Source organism: Papio anubis, chromosome 10 (genome assembly GCF_008728515.1).
Source record: "Papio anubis isolate 15944 chromosome 10, Panubis1.0, whole genome shotgun sequence".
In the NCBI taxonomy this organism is placed as follows: Eukaryota; Metazoa; Chordata; class Mammalia; order Primates; family Cercopithecidae; genus Papio; species Papio anubis.
Window position 1 is genome coordinate 103,364,738 of NC_044985.1, and position 21,289 is coordinate 103,386,026.

Below are 21,289 nucleotides of genomic sequence, written 5' to 3' on the forward strand. Positions count from 1 at the left end.
TGGCAGCAGGAAGGTGGGGGTCAGCTAGGGATGGGGCACAGGGCAGCACCTGAAGGGAATGCTGGGATTCGGGATAGAAGGTGGGATGTCTCCTACGTGGAAGAGGAAAGAAAGAGGCTTCTGCCGAGGCCGACATGGAACTTGCTGAGATGGGTAGAGGCAAGCTGGGCAGAGGGCAGGAGAGAGGAGGGACAGGTTGGAGGCAGGCAGTGTTGGGGAAGTGGGGAGGAAAGGAACTGGTAGAAACAGGGCTGTTCAAGAGAGACAAACATGGTCCAGTGGCAGGAGAGAGGAGAAGCCTGGCAGGAAGGGGCGTAGAAAGGTGGGAACAGCTGACCAGGAGCAGCTGATCTGAGCCAAGCGGTTCCAGGGCTTTCCAGCCCTAGGTGTGCTCTACCCTTTCCCTCCCCCATCCCCACCTCCGAGGTATCCCAGGACCCGTTGCCACCCCAAGTCCTGGAAAGCCAGGTGTGGCTTAACCCATCAGCTCCCAGGCGCCCTCGCCCTCCTGCCTCTGCCCAGTTGACTTTACTCACCCTCTACCAGCAGCCGTGTGTGGGCGCTGTCCTGGCCGGCCTGGCAGCAGTAGGTGCCCTGGTCCTCAGGTCGAACGTCATGGATGACCAGGCTGTGGGTGGGGCCGTGGCTGCGCATCTCATACTTATCTCCCGGGCACAGCTCGGCCCCCTCCCGCAACCAGCACACGTGGCCCCCCGAGCGGGACACAGTCACCTCCAGCACCGCCCGGCGGCCCACCAGAACGGTCTTCTCGCGAGGGGGGTGGCGGCACATCTGGAGAGGCAATGCTGGGGATAGGGGGCAGGAGCTTAAGTTAATAGGGACACGCATGGCCCCCAGGAGAAGAGATGCATCTTCCCTCCCTGCAGCCTCCACTCCTGGCCTTAGCCCTCTATGCCACCAGTCCGTTCCCTTGCACCTCAGACCCAAAGTCTCCTCTTCCCGGGGAAACGCGCTGCCCTCTGTGACCCGGCCCAGGACAGCCTCTCGGGGGGAGGGGAAGAGAGAGAGGCAGCGTTCTTGGGGCCAGCCCCAAGTCCGTCAGTCCCATGGCAGGAGACAGAGATGTACTCTCTGTGGCTCCCGCCCCAGGTGCTTACCCTCCACTTCCAGTAGAGCCAAGGACTGGGCGGGCCCCGCCTGGAAGCGTACTTCACCGGCGTCTTCGGCCCGCAGCTCGCTAAGCACCAGAATGTGTTTCTTCCCTGGGGGTGAGGGGGTCGCTAGCGAGGCCGGAGCCACCTCTGAGGAGCGCTAGGGACGAAGGTGGGGGCGCAGCAGGCCCCTGGGTCGGTTCGGACACCGTTAGTGTACGCTAGGGTGGGCGGAACCGGGATACCGAGCGGGAAGACTAGCGGTCCGAGACTCGGGGCTGGGGGCGGGGTAAAGACTGGGGACGAGGCTCACAGGGCCGCGGGGCGGGGCCCGTCCGAGTCAGGGGCGGGGCTTGTCCCGGTGGGGCGGGATCTGTCCGAGTCTGGGCGGGGCAGCGAGGGGCCCGAGAGGGTAACCAGGAAGCCAGACCTTCCTGTCTGATGCGGACGCGGGCTCCGGGTCTCAGCGGGCGGCCTCCAAGCTCCCAGCGCCCTGTGGTCTCGACCTCCGATACGGTGCACTCGAACGTGGCGCCGTCGCCTTCACGGGCGCTCACCGACCGCAGCTCGGAGAGCACCGCCACCGTACGTTCTGGGGCGGAGCCCGGGGCGTGAGCGGGGCGGGGTGGAGGGCAGGTACCGGCCACGCCCCCTCCACGCCCCCTTTCTAGAAGCACGCGCGGTCAGCAGGGTCGGGGGAAGACGGCTTCGCAAGTCTCATGCCCAAAGCAGTGCCCAGCCTCCGCATCACCCCATACCCACCGCGCACGGTCAGGCGGACCGGCCCGGCGCGGGTCGTCCCCACCGCGCAGCTGTAGGTCCCGGCGTCCGAGGGGCCGCAGCGCCGCAGCTGGAGAAGGCGGCGCGTGCCGAGGGCCTGGAGCCGGAGCCGCGGACTGGGAGTGAGCGCGTTCCCGTCCTAGGGGCGGGAGTTGCAGAGGGTCGGGGCGGGCCCGGCTGGGCACAGGCGACCCCGGCCCTGGCAGGCGGCAGCACCCTCTGTTAATGCCAAGCAGTCTCGAGGCGCGTTTATACGTGTCTCGTGTTCCCAGGCTGGGGTCGGGCTGTCCCCACGCCTTTGGGGTCGTGCCAGGAGCCTCTCTGAAAAAGTGTCACTTTTTGGGGACCTTAGGGCCGCCAAGGTGCTCGGGAAGCCCAGAGCCAGGTATGGATCACAGGGGACATGGGCACGGATTCTGGAGTTAGGCAAACCTGGATTCAAATATGGGCTCTACCTTTTGTCTGCCCTTGGGTAGGTAATTTGTTCCACTGAGCATCAGTTTCCTCATAGGTATCACAGTGACAAGACCTACCTCCTAGAGTTGTCCTTGGAGTAAGGGATAAAATATAATGCAAATCTTAGCACAGTGCCAGGCACATCCGCTTAAGTATTAGTTGTTTCTGTCTGGGGCATTATTATTGTTGGTGTTATGTTGAAGTGGGCTGGGCTGGGGCTGGGATCTGACCTTCTCCCAGGTAACATCAGCCAAAGCTTGGGAAAGCTCGCACTGCAACGTCGCTGTGTCGCCCTCGGTCACCTCTAGGTCCTGTGGCCCCTGCACGATGGTCACTGGGACCTCTGGGAGTGGGAGAGGGAGGACAGTGCAGAGGGAGCAGGATGGGGACCAATCTTGTAGGGACAAGGAGGACATACACTTGGGCACAAGGTGTCAGTAGAGGACACTAGCGTGTGGGGGATGAGCTGGGACAAGTGGTCCAAGAAGGATCCGTCAGTGGTGGGGACGGGGGTTGGGGGGCGGTGGTGGGCAGGACCACAGGGCCAATGGGTTAGGAGTGGCCAACCGGGAGTCACACTTTAAGGTGGTCAGTGGGGGAGAAGCTGGGGGCCAGAGGGCAATGGGGAAACAAGCAGAGATGCCAGTGGAGTGGTCAGTGGGAACATCCTGGGGCTGGAAGCAAACATGGGGGACACTCAAGCAGAGTTGCTAGTGATGTCACCCTCAGGCAGTCAGTGGATTTGAGGGACTGGACAGGCAGAGGGAGCCATGGCAGGCAGTGTAGCCCGTAGGGTCACAGTTAAGAGTGGTCAGTGGGGTGGTGTGCAGGCGGGCAGACAGCAGTGACCACAATGGCATAGGCATGCTCACAGTAGCAGAGTCAGTGGTTGGCTGAGCCTGGGGCAGTCAGGGGCCACACTCAGGCAGAGGAGTCTCTGGGGCCACACACGGCCTAAGAGTCGGAGGAGGGGGTCACACTCTGGCAGGGATGTCAATGAGGGCCACACTGAGACAGGCATGGTCAATGGGGGTCACACGAGTCGGGGGTCAGTATTCATGCCTGGGGTGAGTAGGGCCACACAGGTCAGCAGGCAGGCTGTGGTCCTGGAGCCACACCTCTCACAACGAGTCTGGCTGCGCAGCGCAGGGAATCCGCCGTGAAGGAGACGCAGCCTGAGTCAGCCAGGCCCAGGCCTTTGAGTACCAGTCGGTGACTGTGGCCCTCTGAGTGGATGTGACACTTGGGCCCTGGATGCAGCCGGACTCCACCCTGGGCCCACTCCCCGGTTACACCTTCCTGGGACAGCTCCAGCTGGAAGGTGGCGCTGCCTCCCTCACTGACGGTCACGTCCTCCAGAGGCCGCAGCACCCTCAGCTGCCTTGCTGGCCGGGGGAGATGGAGAAAGGGAGGATGAGGCCTCCAGCTCTGGGCAGGGACTGCAGTCGATCCTCATCCCTTGGTCCTGCCTACACCCCCCAACACCCAACCTAAGGTCCTAACCAAAAAAGTTCAGAACCAGTGTGCTGGAGGAAAGGGGCACAGCGGACAGACTTGGCAGGGGGAGGGCTATATTAGGGTTAGGAGATGAGGGCACAGGAAGGGGGAGAAGTGTAGTTAGGGGGTCATGGAGTCTGGGTGAGGGGTACTGTGACACTTGAAGGAGCATGGAATTTGGCGTCAGACACACTAGAATGGTACCTCGCTCTACCACATAGTTAGTGTGCTGTGTGATCTTTGGCAAATGGCCTGACCTCTCTGGGCCCCAGTTGCCCCAGCTGTACAAGGTGAATAACACTGGGACACAGGTTTATTGTGATTTCTTGAATGAAATAAGTTAGAACAGATGTGTCACCAATGACAACCATTCACCAATCTCTGTGTAAGAATTTTCATCTCAGTTAATGTTCCCAGAGACACTTGAGATGGGGATCAACCCCATTTTAAAAATTTGAGACAGGGTCTTGCTGTCATCCAGGCTGGAATGCCATGGCATGATCATAGCTCACTACAGCCTCAAACTCCTGAGTTCAAGCAATCATTCCACCTCAGCCTCCCTAGTAACTACCATGCCTGGCTAATTTTTATTTTTTTTGTAGAGACGGGTTCTTGCTATGTTGCCCAGGATGGCCTCAAACTACTGGCCTCAAGGGATCCTCCTGCCTTGGTCTCCCAAAGTGTTAGGATTACAGGCGTCAGCCACTGCACCTGGTCTCAGCCCCATTTTTAAGGAGACTTGGCTCAGAGAGGTTAACTTGCATGAGGTCACACAGGAAACAGAGGGCTCCAGCTTTGGGTAGGACGTGTGGGGTGCTGTTTGCCAGTCATCCCTGCTACTTAAGTGGGTATGTGTATCCCTAGAATACATGACTGAAGGATGCCCACGGCAGGTCTTTCTGGAGAATATTTGTGTTTATAGCAAAGCCAACTTGGAAATATGCAATGGAATGCAAAATCCACATGGACTTCTAAGGTAAATAAAAAATATTAGAAAAAGAAAAGTTTTGCTTTGGGCAGGCTGCTGCTGGGACGGCCATGGTTGACTTTTCTCAGCGGTGAGGGGCACTTTGGTGGGGGCCTGAGGGACTCCAGGACAGCCAGAAAAGGCTGTGCTGTGGGGTGGGTAATGCATTAAGAGAGGACAGGGCACTCACGCCTCACGCTGAGCCTGGCCAGTGTGCGATCATGGTGACTCTCACAGCCGTAGGTGCCCTGGTCAGCTAGTATGACACCATGGATGTAGAGGCGGTGGATGTGCCCATCCTGGGCCATGGACAGGCGAGAGTCGTGGGGCAGGGGCTGCCCACCTCGTACCCAGCGCACGGCCCCTGCTGCACCCACTCGGCCTGTCTCCACTTCGAGACACACGTCCTGGCCTTCCTCTGCCCGCACGTCCTGCAACCGCCGTAGGAACAGCAGCTCTGTCTCTGGTGGGGAAGAAGGAGGAGGCCATGGAGCCTGGTGGGGTTGGAAGCTGGCCCCTTGCTCCATCCCACTGGTCTGTCCCTAGGTAGACAGGCAAGGCAGCTGGGGTCCAAGTTGGGAGTACAGGCACAGGACACAGAGCACCTCATCCTCACCAGGACCTAACCTCGAACATGGAGCCGGGCACTTGTGGTCGTGCTCCCTGCCCGCACAGTCACGGTCCCTGCATCACCCAGTTGGCAGCCTCGTAAGGTTAAGATGCGGCTTGAACCATTCTGGGCCATCTCCACCTGGGGCCCTGGAATGACGACGGCCCCATTGCGCAGCCAGGTGACATCGGCATCTGGTGGGGAGACTTTACACCGGAACGTGGCATCATCGCCCTCGTGGACAGTGAGTGGTGTCAGCTCCGAGACCAGCTTCACCGGCAGTGGCTCTGAGGGGCACGGTCAGGCAGTGAGCTGGGCTGGGTCTTTTCTCCTCTCTCCTTTTCATCCCCTCCTCAGGGTACAGGCCCTCATCCCCAGTCATTTAACAAACCTTCCGTGAGGACCTACTATGTATCGACCACACGGGTGGCCCAAAGGACAAGATGCCAGCTCCCTGCCAATTCTTTTAGTCAGTTCCTCGCAATCCTAGCCTAGCACCCCACCTCGGTGATGCACTAATAATATCATTTACCAGGGACCCTATTTACAGCATTTACTTGTCACAACAGGTCTATAAGACAAGCACTATCCCCTCTTTTCAGAACTGGGGCTCACACAGGTTGAACAACTTTGCCTATGTCACACAGCTACTGGGGCACAAAATCCAGGCTGGAACCTGGGTGGGTGGACGCCAGAGCCTCTGCTTTTAACCACCAGTCTATGCTTTTTGAGAGGAGTCTGTCTTGCCGCCCATGGTTGGAGTGCAGTGGCCGGATCTCAGCTCACTGCAAGCTCCCGGCCTCGGGTTCACTGCATTCTCCTGCCTCTAGCCTCCCTAAAAGTAGCTGGGACTCTATGGAGGGCTCACCCCAGCCTCAGCCTCCGGGCTAGTTTTTGTATTTTTTAGGTGAGACTTGCCTCCATGTTAGCTGCATTGTCTTTGATCTCCCTGACCTTGTGATCCGTCTGTCTCGGCCTCCCAGCGCTGGATTACAGGCTTGGAGCCACCAGACCTGGCCCCAGTCTATGCTTTCTTAACCCTACAAAGCAGGCTCTGGAGGGGAGCCCTGAGCCCCTATCCAAGTGATGGTCATGCACACCCTGGTTGGAGCCAGAGGCAGCAAAGCGGGGATGGAGGGGTAAGGGGGCCCTAAAGTGTACCAGGTGGTCCTTGGGGTGCCAGAGCCCACAGGGTTTGAGGGGTACACTGTTACCTTCCACGCTGACAAGAAAGATGCGGCTGTCCTGGGGCGCGTCACACAGGTACTCCCCAGCGTCCCCACTTCGTGCCCCCTGCACCCGCAGCACCTGCCTGGCCCCGGCCTGCTCCAGCTGCACCCGCCCCTGGCTTGCCAGTCGCTCCCCATCCTTGTACCAGCGCACAGGGCCCCCTGGCCCGGAGAGGTGCACCACCAGCTCTAGGTCCCCGCCTGGGGTGCTCCGAACCCTCGTCTGGGCTGCCTCAGGAGCTACCACCCGCACAGGGGGCTCTGTGGAGTCAGAGCTGGAGGTCACTGAGGGGGAGAGGCTCAGGGCTTTGAGGAGGGCAGGGGGAGGCATGATGGGGAGGGTACTAAGAGACGCGGGGCCAGGGATGGGCAGGACATGCTGGAAAAGCAGGAATCCTACAGGGTTTGGGGTGCCACTCTCAGGCTTAGTGCCGAGGCTGTACTCACCAGCCACCTGGACGGTGAAGCTGAGGCTCGGGGCTCCTGGGGCTGCTCCCGACTGGCAGGTGTAGAGCCCTGCATGGGCTAGGCCTGCAGCCTGGATGCAGAGGACTCGGCGGGGGCCCTCGGCATGGAGCTCTAAGCCCTCGCCCTCCTGCACATGCCTCCCATTGTGGCTCCAGACCACGGGGGCGCCAGCCCGGGACAGTTCACAGCTCAGCACCACTGGCTCCCCCGGGGCCACACACAGCGGACTTGGGGTTGTCTCTGGAGCAAGGAACTGCACTGGGGGCTCTGGACAAGAGAGGAGGGTATCAGCGCATGCTTGCCCTTGCCTCCCTGTCCCGGGTTGGCCAGGAGCACTCACCAGCCAGGATGACATTGAAGGTGATGGCCTCATCCCGGGTCTCACACACATACTCCCCGGCGTCCTCAGGCTGGGCATGGGGCAGGGTCAGGGTGCGGGTGGGCCCCTCAGCACCCAGCTGCAGGGCATCTGATGCCTCCACTTCCAGCCCATCCTTGTACCAGCGCACCTGAGACCCAGCTGGGGCCACCTCACAGCGCAGCTCCACACGCCCTGGAGCCCCAAAATGCAGATCCAGGGAGCGGGCTGCTGGGTGCACAATCCTCTCTGGTGGGGCTGGTGGGTGGTCAGAGAGAGGCGTACATGGGCTTGGCCAGCGGGCCTCTCCTCCATCACCCACCAGATCCTCAGCCCTCCCCACTGGCAGCCCAGCTCTTGAGAACGGTGCCAGCTGCAGTCCATGGAGCAGCTGCTGTGTGCCAGGCACTGTCCTAAGAACCCTGTGTTTTTCAGTCACTCTGACCACCCCCAAGAGGTGCACAGCTGCTGGCTGCACTTCACAGCTGAGGACCTGAGGCCTTTTAAGAAGAAACTGACTTGCCTAAGGTCACACAGACAGAAAGAGGCGGATCTAGACTCACACCCAGATCTACACAGCTCACTCCATACCCACCCCCACTTCCTATCCCCTTTCCCTGCCTTGCCTCTGGTGCACTCGTTACCACCTGACAAACCATCCCTTATTTTTTGTCTGTTCATTCTCGCTAGAGTGTAAGCTCTGTGAAGACAGAAGGTTTAGTCTTATTGGTTCACTACTGTATCCCCAGCATCTAAAACAGTGCCAAGCACATAGTAGTTGCTCAATGAGTATTAAATGAATGGATGAATGAACAAATGGTTCTAATTGCTGGGCACCCTCCCACCAGGCCTCTGGTCCTGACCTGATGTGGCTAAGCAGGATTCTGATGGCCGAACACGAGGAAGGTGGATAAGGGGAAGGCTGGGGATGGGGTGGGGGAGGTGGGGCTAGGTGGGTGTCTGTCCCTTAGCCCCCTACCTCTCTACCTCTGTGTGCTGCAGAGACTGCCCACCTGTGACAGTGACAGTGAAGAAGGCCGAGTCATCTCCAGCGTCGCATACAAACTCCCCTCCGTCCTCGGGCTGGGCAGCAGGTAGCACCAGGCGGCAGCGTGGCCCATCCCTCTCCAGCACCAGGGCCTCGCTCTCCTCCACTTCCAGTCCATCCTTGTACCAGCGCACAGGGGCATCCTCCCGAGACAGCTCACACATCAGCACCACACACTCCAAGGTCACGGCGATCAAGGTCACCTCATCGCGGGGATATATGATCCGTACTGGAGGTTCTGCAGGGTGGGGACAACCACAGCCTGTCACAAGCTCACTGTCAGCCTCTCTGGAGCCATTTGGCAGCATGAAGTCCCCATCACCCACATGATAATGATAAGTAAAATAATAATAATAAGCAATAATGGGTCCACAGTTTGTTCTCTGAAATCCCTGGGGCCAGAGGTGTTACAGAATCCAGAATGCTTTGGATTCCAGAAATAATGCATTTCTCATCTATCACATACCTTCCTCAGCCCCCATGGGGGCCTCCCCCTTCATCAGTCACATTAACATGTCCATGGTGTAACACATATTACATTCACCCTAAGCAGGATATATTGAAAGATACAGAATCTTACAGATACAAGAATATATCTATAAGACACTCATATCTTATAGATACATAGCTAGAGCGATATTCACCCTTGGCACGATAATTAAAGCATAGAAATAGCTTCAGAGCAATGAAGCTCAGGTTTTACTGAAATGACTTGGAATACAAAACTTACAAAAAGCCTTTTGATTTTCAGAGTTTTGGAATTTTGGAACTATGGATAAGGGATGGTGGATCTGCAATAGCAAACATTGATATGATGCTTCCTAAGGTCCAGGAACAGTCCCAAGCACTTGAAACATTTAACTGTCATGGCAATCCTAAGAGGAAGGTAGTGTTTTATCCCCATTTTCCATATAAGGGACTGGGCACAGAGTGATTATACAACTTCCTTAAGGTCACACTGGCTACACCCACTCTGGGGCAGGAGGAAGAAATACTCTCTGTTAAAGGGAGGCTCAGACCCCACAGGTAGTGGCAGGAATTCCAAGCCAAGGCTTGCAGGAACTCAATAATGCTTTTTGCATTCAACGTCTGTCTGAGAGTTCCCCAGGGGTGCTAAATGCTGATTCTGAGAGCTCATCTCCAAGTTCTGGTCACTCCTCTGCAGAAAGGGAACCATGTCAATATTAGAGGTGACCAGTGCATGGAGCCCAGGCCTGCCCACACCCCCGCTGCCCCCAGGTTCCCCCAGAATCTTCAAGTTTCAGGGAGACTAGTGCTCCATTAGCCTCTAGCCCCCTGGTGGCTGGGCTGAGGAACTGCTAGCTTCCCAGCCGGAGGGGCCAGGGTTGGGGGGTGTTTTATAGGGGCACACATGGGCGGGGGTAACCACAAGCTCCCCACTCAGCACCCCCGCCTCCATGGAGATTCCTGCCTTGAGCCACACAACCCACCTCCCCCATGCGCTTCCTTGCTCTAAGGGTCTGGGGGATGTAGGCTGGTCCTCTGGGGCCAAGCAAGGCCAGGAGAGACCAGAATGCAGCTGCCTGAGGGGTGGGGAAGGTGATGAGGGCAGTGGAGTGAGGACAGGGATCAGTGAGGGGACCAGGGTGGCCACCCAGCCCCGGGACCTCAGCTTGGTGTCAGATTTGATTTGCTCTGGCCTAGAGCAGAGGTGGTGTTTGTGTGAACTTCCCTGTGAAGAGACTGATGTTTTGTGGGGAGCCTGGTGTTTTGTGGGGAGCCTGGTGTTTTGTGGGGAGCCTGAGTGTGGGCTGGAGTTTGTGTGTATGCGGCCATTATGTCTGGCCACGGCTGAGTGGGAGAGGGTGAAGGTGATTACTACAGGGCAGAATGTGTGCAGAAGGCCTCTTAGGCATTGTGGGCTTGTGTGTGCAGGGTGCACTAGCTGGGGTGCAGGGAGTGGGGGGCCCTAAACAGCTCAGCATGGAGCATGACTTTCAGGGCAGGGCTGAGGGAGGACAGGACTATAGCCACAGTAGGATGGGGGCTCCAATGCAGCCAGTGGGGTTCTGTGCCACGCAGAGCTGCCTAGCCCTATGGACCCCCAACCCCAGACACACACACTGGGCTGGATGCTATGAGCCGTCGCCCGGAAGTCTCCAGCACTGAACCTCCGTCACTTCCACAGTTGTCCTGTGCTTCTCCCGCTTTGAATATTCTCCCCCAACCTCCTGCCCACACCCCACCCCACTTAGCTCCAGTATCAGCTTTGAAAGCACTTGCTGTCGCCAGGCCAGGGTGGTGGCTCCCAGCCCAGGGACCCTCGACAACCCATGCTGTAAGATCCTGGAAGGCGTCTGGCTTTCCTGCCAGGCTGTGCACTCCTGGAGGGCAGCAGCTGTGTCTGCACGCTGTTGGCTCCTGTGTGTGGAAGGGCAACTTTCTCCGAGGCCCTCCCTGACCCTTCTGCTCTGCGCTCTTGAGCCCTCTGCCCTTGGCCCTCACAGTACTTATCACCAGGTGTCACTGTACATTTATTTGCATGTTTATTGGTTTAACACAGGGGTCGCAAACTCAAATGCCCACAGGGGCCAGGTTAGGTTAGTGGCTGAAGCAGTCTGGGGAAAGGCAAAAAGCAATGGCAGGGCGGTGGGACGGAGGAATGTGGGCCCCACACTACGGGGGCAGCTGCTACTCAGTGCCAGCTGTTCGTCGCCATGGGGGGAAGCGGGACCAGAGCCGCCGGGCCTTCGGCTTTTTCAAGAGGACGCATAACTCCGGATTGTTATTTGAACTGTCCTGACTGTGGTAAGACTCTGCAGACCAAACAAAGCACATGTGTGGAATGCATGGGGCCCCAGGACTGCCCGTTTGCGACCCCTGGTAAACAGCTGTCACCTCACCTAGCCTGGCAGCTCTCTCAGAAAAGGGACAGTGTTTGCATGACTCACCTGCTACTCCCAGTGCCTGATCCAGGGAAAGTGCTCAGTAAATGAGCTGTGGAGCAGAGCTAGGCCTGGCCTTGGGCACCGGGGAGGGGCTCATTTCCTTGAATAGGGGCCCGGGCTCATCTCAGCAAGAACCTTGGCACATGCACCCGCAGCCCACACCTCCCTCCTCCCCAGGGTGCTAGCTGGGGCTATGTGGCCAGCTCCTCCAGGGCTCAGGGCTGTCTCTGCGACCCCAGGGAGCTGCGCTGGGCCCACACCTGTGACGGTGAGAGTGAAGGAGGCCGACTCATCGTCGATTTCACACAAGTATTCGCCGGAGTCCTCGAGCTGGACAGAAGGCAGCACCAGGCGGCGGACAGTGTCTTCTTTCTGCAGGAGCAGCGCGGGGCTCTCCACCACCTCCTCTCCATCCTTGGTCCAGCGCACCTCCGCCCAGGGCCGGCATAGCTCACAGGTCAGCACCACACGCTCCAGGCGCACCGCTGCCACATACACCTTGCCGCTGGGATACACGATCCACGAAGACACGTCTGGAGGACAGGGACAGCCACTGCCGGGCATGAGGGGTGGGCCAGGTGTGCCCTGCCACCCTCCTTGATCCAGTTGTGTCCCCTACCCCTGGAAAGGAGGCCATGTGTTGAAGAGGGACCTCCCAGAGACTGCATCTCACAGCAGCTAACAGTTACTCACAGCTAGAGACACATGAATACAGCTGTCACAAAAGCACAGCAGACCTTGTGCTGCACAGGAGCCACACAGCGGGGACCACGGAGTCAGCCTCAGCTGTAGAAATACTCCACATTCTCTGCGTTGGGACGGGGATGGTATGAAGGGTGGAACTGAGGAAAGGAGGGTTGGGTCCCCAGATGGAGCTGGGGGTCTCCTCCTCCAAGAATTTTTGGCCCCTCTAGTGCCTGAGACCACCTGCCCTAGACTCTGCCCTACCCTGCAATAAACTCACTGTCCCCAAAGATTTCCCTTGGTACAGGTTTTTAGGAGAACAGAGAAAGCAGGGCTTCCTTAGCCAAGACCAATGTGCTTATGATAACACGTTTCCTGAGTGTGACTAGACCATAGCTTGAGGAGAAAGGGAGGAGGTCTGATCTGCCAGCGGGAGGGCAGCAGGGGCGGGGAACAGTGGCCCAGGAGTGAAGGTGTGGCAGCTGCCCCAGCAGGAGCAGGGGCACCTTCCCCCGTGCCTCTGAGGCCCACCTGGCCCCCCACCTGTGATGGTGACGGTGAAGTAGGCACGCTCATCTCCAGCAACACACTGAAACTCGCCCCCGTCTGAGGGCTGGGTGGCGGGCAGCACCAGGCGGCGATGGGGCCCCTCGTTCTCCAGCACCACGAAGTCACTCTCCTCCACCTCCTGCCCGTCCTTGTACCAACACACAGGGGCGTCCTCTCGGTCCACCTCACAGGCCAGCATGACACACTCGGAGGTTATGGCATGCACGAACACATGCTCTCGGGGTTCCACGATGTGCACGGGGGGATCTGGGTAGGGAGCAGAGATGGCATCGCACAGACACCCCCGCACAAGGAGTCCAAACTAGCTGTGTGGCCAGGAGACACTGTTTCTGCACAGGAGGACACTGGGGGAGGGCTAAGGCCCTGCTGTGTAGGAACTCAGGGACAATGACAAGGAACGCTGAGGGTATGGCAGGTGAGGCATGGCAGGAGATCATGTGGCACCAGAGTGCTCTGTGGGTCCCCAAAGGATCAGAGGTGGCGGAGTGAGTACATGGACAGAAGGAGGCACAGAGAGTTCACAGAGTGGCAGCCACCATTTGTCTAGGCTGAAGGGAGGTCACTGTCACAAGTCACATCAGGGCCATGCTTACTGCCTCTGTTACAAGACCCCAGGGCAGGCAGGAGGTGAAGGATGATCCAACAAGTGGCAACAGTGACACAGCCACTCTCCAGGTAGTGGGTGCCCTGTCACTGGGTGCATTCGGGCAGGGCCCCAGTGTGGCCCCTGGCAATAGTGTGGAAAACAGGACTTCCACTCAGTGAGATGAGTGGGATCTGTGCTTCCCAAGCTGCTCTCTCAGAGAGTCTGCACTTGTTAAGAGAGGATCGTCAGGCTCCACCCTGGATACTGGGGCTCTGGACAGTCCAGGGATTTATAACCAGCTTCCAGGAGCTTCCTAAAGCAGCCAGTCTATGGACTGACTTGTGAGAACCACGGGGCGACTGCACTCAATACTTCTGTTTGACTCTATCTGAGGCAGCAGGAATAGAACAATCCTGTGTGTGTCTCCAAGCTATGGTGTGACAGAGGTCACAAAACCTCTTACAGCCTCTGTTTCTTTGCCTGTGAACTGGAGATATATTGCCCCTCATCCCGTTGTGAGGATTAAATGAAAGAGTGTATACTGAAAATACTTAGCATAATGCTTGGCTCAGAGTAAGCGCCCAAAAAGTGTTTGCTCCCATCTCTCCTCCCCTTAATTGCATTTTGTTCCGCCACCCAACCCAGCAGAGGCTATGTGGACAGCGAGGCAGTGTTAGTGTATCAGGGGTTTAGGAGGCAAAGGCATGCTGTGCATGGTGCACACCTATAATCCCAGCTGCTCAGGAGGCTAAGGAAGGAGGATCGTTTGAGCACAGGAGTTCAAGGCCAGCCTGGGCAACAGTGAGACCCTCATCTTAAAAAAAGCAAGCAAGCAAGCAAGCAAGCCAGGCATGGTGGCTCACACCTATAATCCCAGCATTTTGGGAGGCTGAGGTGAGCAGATCACTTCAGGTCAGGGGTTCGAGACCAGCCTAACCAACATAGTGAAACCCTGTGTCTACCGAATAATAAAAAAATTAGCTGGGTGTGGTGGCACGCACCTGTAGTCCCAGCTACTTGGAAGGCTGAGGGGAGAATCACTTTAACCCAGTAGGCGGAGGTTGCAATGAGCTGAGATCGCACCATTGCCCTCCAGCCAGGGCAACAGAGTGAGACCCTGTCTCAAAAAAAAAAAAAAAAAAAAAAAAGCAGCAAGTGCAGAGTTCTGAAACATGTCCCCTGGGCCACTGGGCTTTCCCTGTAAAGGACTCCCCCAAGTAGGCAGCAGACCAGAGGGCATGGCTTATGCGGCCCCACAATTGGCGGGAGGAGCCCAGGCTGGCGTGGTTCCTGACCTTGGACAGTGACACCGAAGAAGGCCGAGACCCCTTCTGTCCTGCACTCAAACTCGCCACTGTCCTGGACTTTGGCCTCAGGCAGGATCAGACGGTGTTTGCGCCCATCTATCTTCACCACCAGCAACTCGCTCTCCTCCACCTTCTGCCCATCCTTGTACCAGGTCGCCGGGAAGTCTACCCTTGAGAGCTCACAGGTCAGCACCACCCGGTCTGAGGTTGTGAAGGTCAATGATACCTTGTCCTGGGGGCTCAGGATATGCACCGGGCTCTCTGTGTGGGGAGAAGCACAGATCAGCACCCCTCCCTCCGGTGCATGGGCTCAGTGTTGGATGCATCAGAGGGAACCACTGCTGTTGTTGGGGTTTTTAAAAATAGGCTTAGGCTTACACACCAACCTTTAAGAGCAGGGCTTTGGCTGTGGGTAAGAATTCCTAGGGAGTCTGCTAAAAATGCAGAATTCTTGGACTCCCAAGCATGCAGGGGCCAGGAAATCTGCATTATAAACCAGCCCTCCAGGTGGTTCTGATGTCAGTGAGCCGGGTGCCCATTTTGGAAATGTTGCTCTGGTTGCTGGTCAGGTCTCGCCTGGCCCTCTGCCTGCGACGCTGACAGCGAATCACCCCAAGACCCGGCGCATGGGTGCCAACAGATTCCTTGATTGGTCTTACAAACTCCAGCAATGGTGACATGGCACATGCTAGCGTGATCCTTGAACTTTCAGCACCCCACCTCCAGCTGTCCTCCTCAGGGATGCCTTGTTCCCCTCCTTCCCCCTTTCAACAGGTGGCACAGTGTGATCAGGAGCCAGACTGCCTGGGTTCATAATTCAGCACCTGTGCTCATTAGCTCCATACTTCGAGCAAGTCGCTTAACCTCTCTGTGCTTGTTTCCCCAGCTATAAAACGGGAATGTCAAAAGAACCTATCTTAAGTTTGAGACAAGCCTGGCCAGCATGGTGAAACCCTGTCTCTACTAAAATACAAAAATAAGCCAGGCATGGTGGCACACGTCTGTAGTCCCAGCTACTCAGGAGGCTGAGGCAGGAGAATCGCTTGAACCCACAAGATGGAAGGTGCAGTGAGCTGAGATCGCGCCATTGCACTCCAGCCTGGGCGACGGAGAGAGACTCCATCTCAAAACGAACAAACAAACACAAAACAAAACAAAACAAAAAACCCTATCTTACAGGACCATTGAGAAGATTGTGTTAATGTATGTAAGGTGATTAGGACTGTGCCTGGCAGGTAGAAAGTTGCAGTGACAGTGTCAGCAATTAGACAACTTGGCAGGAGGCAGTCAGGGACTAGCAGCCAGGGTCTGTGTCTTTCAAATGAGATGACAAATGTGATAGAATTCTGTAAACCACAAAGCACTCCAGAGAATTGGGATATGATGCTGACATATATCAAGATAACAATGCCCTGGATGTTGCATGTAAGTTGAAATTGGCCTTCCGGACCTCTGAGCCCTCAACCTGAGCCCATCACGGATGCTCCTTGCTCTCCTGGCCCCGATACAAGAAATGGGACCAACATCTGCCTCGTTTTGCCAACAGGACTTCTGTGTCTTGACTCTCTCTGCCCACTCAGGTCCCCACCGGCACCAACCTTGGATTGTGAGGGCAGCTGAGTCCTGCACGCCAGGGCAGCTGAAGCCAACCAGGGCACCACTGTCCTGGTGCTTGACGGCATGCAGGATGAGTCTGTGCTGCAGGCCCTTCTGCTCCATACGGTACCGCAGGGCCCCAGGTTCCACCTGGCCCTCTGGCTCATTACTCTTGAGCTCTTCCCCATTAAGGAACCAGGTACCCTGGATGATGGTGGAGAGATCGAGGGAGAAGACGGCATCTTCCCCGTCGTATACCTGCACATCCTCCAGACCTGCCACCAGGCGAGCTGTGGGCACTGCGACAGGGACAGAGTGCAGCTGTCAGAACTAGAAGGGGTGGCAGAGGGCAGAGGCTGGCAGATGGCAGGCCTGTGAGAGGACCAGCACTGAGGGCTGGGGAAGGGAGGAGAAGTGATGGGTGGGTCTGGCAGGACCAACTCACCAAGGTGAGCAGAACCATGGAACACCACGTGGGGACTACGGCCATGTCCGCTGACTGTGCAGATGCGGAAGCGGTAGTCACCCTCGGAGGGCACACAGTCGCCCGGCACCTCCACGGCCCCGGCTTTCTCGATGCTGAAGCACTGAATCCAGTCTTCAGAGCCCACCTCCTGCCGCTCCAGCCGGTAGATGAATGGGGTCTCGGGAGCTGGATCGGGAGGCTTCCAGGTCAGCAGGACCGTGTTCTTGTGGCCCTTGAACATCTCTGCTGATACAGGGGGTCCTGGAGGACTGTGCTTGACACCTGAGACCAAGGCAGGGATGTGTTCCGGCCTTGCTCGGGCCTCCACAGCCCTTCCACCTTAAATCTACTTCACCAACCCAACTGTGGCATCTGGCCAACCTTTTGCCCTGCCCTGCCTGTCCAGAGGCCTTCCTGCCCTCACATTTGACTCTGAGCAGCGTAGTGGTACGGGAGTTGCCCAGGCTAAAGGTAACCTCGCCAGCATCTTCTCGGGTGACCCCTGGAAGGACCAGGGCATGCATGTGGCCCGAGCTGCTCTGGCAGATGACCGGCAGCTCCTCCCCATCACGGCTCCAGCGTCCCTCAACTCCAGCCTCTAGAGTTTCCACCAGCAGCACCGCGTTCTCTCCTTCCAGGACGTCGAGCTTCCGGGGCAGGCGCTTCAGGATGGGCCCTGAGATGCGGACGGGAATCCATCAGCCTGGAATCTGAGCACCTGCCTGCCTCCGCCTCAGCCTCTTCCCCATGGGCCAGCTGACCTTTGACTGTGACGTTGGCCACGGTGCGCACCCGGCCCCGCATTTCGCACAGGTAGACACCGTCATCGTCTGCCTTCAGCCTGTGGATGATGAGGCGCCGGACAGTGCCCTCTTCGATCTGCTCATACTTGCGGCAGGGCAGCAGCCGCTGGTCCTCACGGAACCAGGCCGTGGGGATGCGGGAGTTGGGTACTTTACACTCCAGCACGGCAATCCCGTGCTCACGGCCCTCCACATCCTGCAGGGGCCGTGTGAACCGGAGGCGGGGCTCTGTGGAGAGGGGAGAGACAAGAGAGGGCTCTGGAGAAGGGCCAGACTAGGTGTAGGACGCCTCAAATCGCATTAGCTCATGCCATGTGCTCTTTATGCAGAGCCAGCGGGCACTGTGGAATCACAGAAAACTACCAGAAGGGAAGTGGTGGTTCCTAAAATGACCTAAGCTCTCATCCAGCCCTGACACTAGCCACATCACCTTGAGCAAGTCCATTTCAACGCTTCTGGGCCTCAGTCTCCTTACTTGTAAAATGGGGAAAGGGACAAAAGGGGTTGGATCAGATTGATGATTTCCAAACTGTTCTCTGGGGTCCTCTAGGCCCTAGATTGGTGATTTTCAAATTGTTCCCTAGGCCCCCCGCCCCAGTGGAAATGTGGAATTTCACATATTCCACAAGGGTCTGAGTAGAATTTAAAATATTTTAACGCTTTTCTTTTTTTCTTCTTTTCTTTCTTTTTTTTTTTTTTTTTTTTTTGAGATGGAGTCTCGCTCTGTTGCCCTGGCTGGAGTATAGTGGTGCAATCTTGGCTCACTGCAACCTCTACCTCCCTGGTTCAAGCAATTCTGGTGCCTCAGCCTCTCAAGTAGCTGGGATTACAGGCACGTGCCACCACGCCCAGCTAATTATTTTGTATTTTTAGTAGAAAAAGGGTTTCGCCATGTTGGCCAGGCTGTTCTCGAACTCCTGACCTCAGGTGATCCTCCTGCCTCAGCCTCCCAAAGTGGTGAGATTACAGGAGTGAGCCACCTCGCCTGGCTATTTTAACCCCTTTCAAAAGTGTATTTCAAAAAAAAAAAAAAAAGAAAGAAAGAAAAGAAAACAGGATGTTGGAAACTAGAGAATTAACTCGGGCTGCTGGAGAAGCAAGTTTCAGTGTGTGTGTATGCAACTCTGGGAAGCTCCTCCAGCCCTCCAGCCTTCCCTAGGGCCTTTTTTTTTTTTTTTTTTTTGAGACGGAGTCTGGCGCTGTCACCCAGGCTGGAGTGCAGTGGCGCGATCTCCGCTCACTGCAAGCTCCGCCTCCCGGGTTCACGCCATTCTCCTGCCTCAGCCTCCCGAGTAGCTGGGACTACAGGCGCCCGCCACCTCGCCCGGCTAGTTTTTCGTATTTTTTAGTAGAGACGGGGTTTCACCGTGTTAGCCAGGATGGTCTCGATCTCCTGACCTCGTGATCCGCCCGTCTCGGCCTCCCAAAGTGCTGGGATTACAGGCTTGAGCCACCGCGCCCGGCCCCCTCGGGGCTTTTCTTTCCTGATGGAGGTCCAGATCAGCACCAGCCTGACAAATCTGTGCGCACTGAACTGTACCAGTGAGGCCACCACCGCAGCCCAGGGGCCACATGCTTCACTGCATGCCAGGCAGGACTCAGGAGAATTTACCAACTTTTTTTTCCTCCAAGAGAAAAATCTGGACAATAACTAGTGAAGGTATAATCCTTTGCGTTGTGATGAAATCCTATTCTGGGGAGCGTTACCTAATGGTGAGTTTGGGGTGTGCTTTTTTTTTCCCCTTTGAATTTTCTGTTTATGAGAATGTAAGCGTTTATTGGATATTGTTGGTGATTCAACATTGAAATATAAACCTTCTCTCCTTCACCTTCCTCTCCTTGCAAACGTGGGGAGTAGTTTAATCAAAGAACAGTAAAAACACGCAGGACATTTGTCCTCCCTTGTCTAGCTTTCTACTGAATCACTTGTTTCTCAAGGTGACAGACGCAGCCAGGCTGTTCCCACAGGGTTCAGAGCCTGGACTCACGAATGCAGTCTTCACTTCAAATGCCTGTATTCAATAAAATAGCCTCCTTATTCTCACTGATGCTTTAGAAGTACCTGTTATACACGCAGACTTAGCAATTTAGGCCCACAAAATACTCCTTTATCTGTCTCATATATTGGGACTCTGGTTGTGAATTCAGTTGGGGAAGGAGAAGTAAAATAACAAAGACATTGAAACCCACTAGGGGAGAAGAGTTCTACGGCCCTCTGGGTTTGTACATCAATCACTCCTTAGTGGTGTTCCACCATCTGCCTTGGAATCTTTTGGGGAGTTTGCTAAGAAGTTCCTGAGTACCCGGGAGACCTAGTAAATCCGAATCCCTGGAAAGCGGGAGGCGGGCGGGTTTGATATTTTAATATTGCCGCGGACCTCCTCTCCTCCAGTCTTCGGGGCAGCGCTGCGCACCGAGGAGGGCTGGTGTTCGAGGGCTGGTGTTCGGAGGGCCTCAGAGGACACGAGAGGCCCCTCCCCAGGCCCCGGGCGCCGCCGTACCTTTCACGTGCAGCTGCACCGCGCTGAGCGTCTGGCCCGCCGAGTTGCGCGCGGCGCAGACGTAGAGCCCACGGTCCTTGGCCTGGCAGTAGAGCACCTTGAGCACGAAGCCGCCGTCGCGGTCGCGGTACATGAGGCGGCGGCGGTCCGGGAGCAGCGGGCGGCTCTCCCAGTGCCATTCGATCTCGGGCTCGGGCTTGCCCATCACGTAGCAGCGGAACTTGGCGTGCTTGCCCTCATTTACCCAGAAAGTCTTAGGCGCGCACTTGAGCGGCTCCACCACGGGCGCGGGGGCCTCGTCGGGGTCCGAGGGCGGGCTCTCAGGGGGCTGGTGCACCTGGAGCAGCGCCCCCGCCTGCGCGTGGCCGTGCGCGTTGCGGGCGTGGCACACGTAGACGCCGGAGTCCGGCAGCCGAGCTGCCAGGATGCGCAGCGCCAGGCTCGCGCCGGGGCCCTCCTCAGCGCGGCCGGGCTCGAGCGCGAAGTGGCTGCTGTCCCACACTTCGTCCAGGGCCATCCCGTCCTTCTCCCAGTACAGCGTGGGCTCAGGGAGGCCCCCCGCCCGGCACGTCAGCACCACCTCCGCCCCCCGTAGCACCCACTGGGATCGGGGCCCCGTGAGGAAGACCGGGGCGCCCTCCCCGGACCCCGGCGGTGGCAGCGGGCGCTCGGTGGCCTGCGGCTCGGGCTCGGAGGCCGGTGGCTCCAGCACGGTGACAGCGGCCGCCGCGTAGGCCTCGCCTGCCGCGTTGCGGGCGCGGCACACGTAGACCCCGGCGTCGGTAGGCAGTGCGGTGCTCAGCAACAGGCCGTGCTCCGCGCCGTCCGCCAGGAAACTCAAGCGTTCCGAGGCCGCCAGCTGCTGCCCGCCCTTCTCCCACACCACTACCGGTGGCGGCTCCCCCAGGACCACGCACTTGAGTTCCGCCTCGGCGCCACTTACCACCCGCACGGGCCGCGGGAAGCGCAGGAAGCACGGGGGGCTCCCCTGGTCCCCTGAGCTCGCCTTCATCGCGGCTGTCTCAGACCGCCTGCAGCGGCCGACGGGGAGGGTGGGCGGAGGGCGAGCCGAGGCCGGGGGCGGCGGGGCCGGGGCGCGGCTGGGGACCAGGCGCGGGGACCCGCGAAGCTCTCCCGGGCCTCCTGCTCCCGGCTCGCCTCCTTACCCTCGGCCCCAAGCTGCAGCTCTGCGGCGGCGGCGGCGGCGGCGATTCCGGGGCCGAAGCCTGGCGCTCAGGGGGCAGTCCTTCCTGTTTGCCTCTCCAGCGAGGGGCCCCGCAGCCTCTCCTGCCAGCTGCCTGGCTTCCTGCTCTTGGGAGCCTCTCTTCCCAGCCCCCTCCCA

At 57.8% G+C, this 21,289-nt stretch overlaps 1 protein-coding gene across 4 annotated transcripts; it reads right to left on the reverse strand.

Moving 5' to 3' along the window:
- Positions 1-528: 528 nt before the first annotated feature.
- Positions 529-21,272, reverse strand: OBSL1 (obscurin like cytoskeletal adaptor 1). 4 transcript variants are annotated; one of them, XM_021923388.2, is made up of 20 exons: positions 19,948-21,272; positions 17,405-17,674; positions 17,068-17,319; positions 16,623-16,925; positions 16,180-16,476; positions 14,570-14,842; positions 12,662-12,934; positions 11,695-11,967; positions 8,491-8,763; positions 7,460-7,735; positions 7,099-7,386; positions 6,637-6,912; positions 5,440-5,709; positions 5,003-5,275; positions 3,467-3,733; positions 2,579-2,691; positions 1,875-2,031; positions 1,543-1,704; positions 1,119-1,223; positions 529-806 (listed from the first exon to the last, which is right to left on the reverse strand). In XM_021923388.2, exons 1-20 carry the CDS (start codon positions 20,957-20,959, stop codon positions 529-531), a joined length of 5,691 nt encoding a protein of 1,896 aa, XP_021779080.2. In that variant the 5' UTR covers positions 20,960-21,272. The 4 variants fall into 4 exon arrangements, 3 of the variants coding, with proteins under 3 accessions (XP_021779080.2, XP_009181402.3, XP_031507405.1); XR_004176640.1 differs by lacking the exon at positions 6,637-6,912 and having other exon boundaries at positions 597-806; positions 1,543-2,031; XM_009183138.4 differs by lacking the exons at positions 529-806; positions 1,119-1,223; positions 1,543-1,704; positions 1,875-2,031; positions 2,579-2,691 and having other exon boundaries at positions 3,614-3,729.
- Between the last annotated feature and the right edge of the window lie 17 nt (positions 21,273-21,289).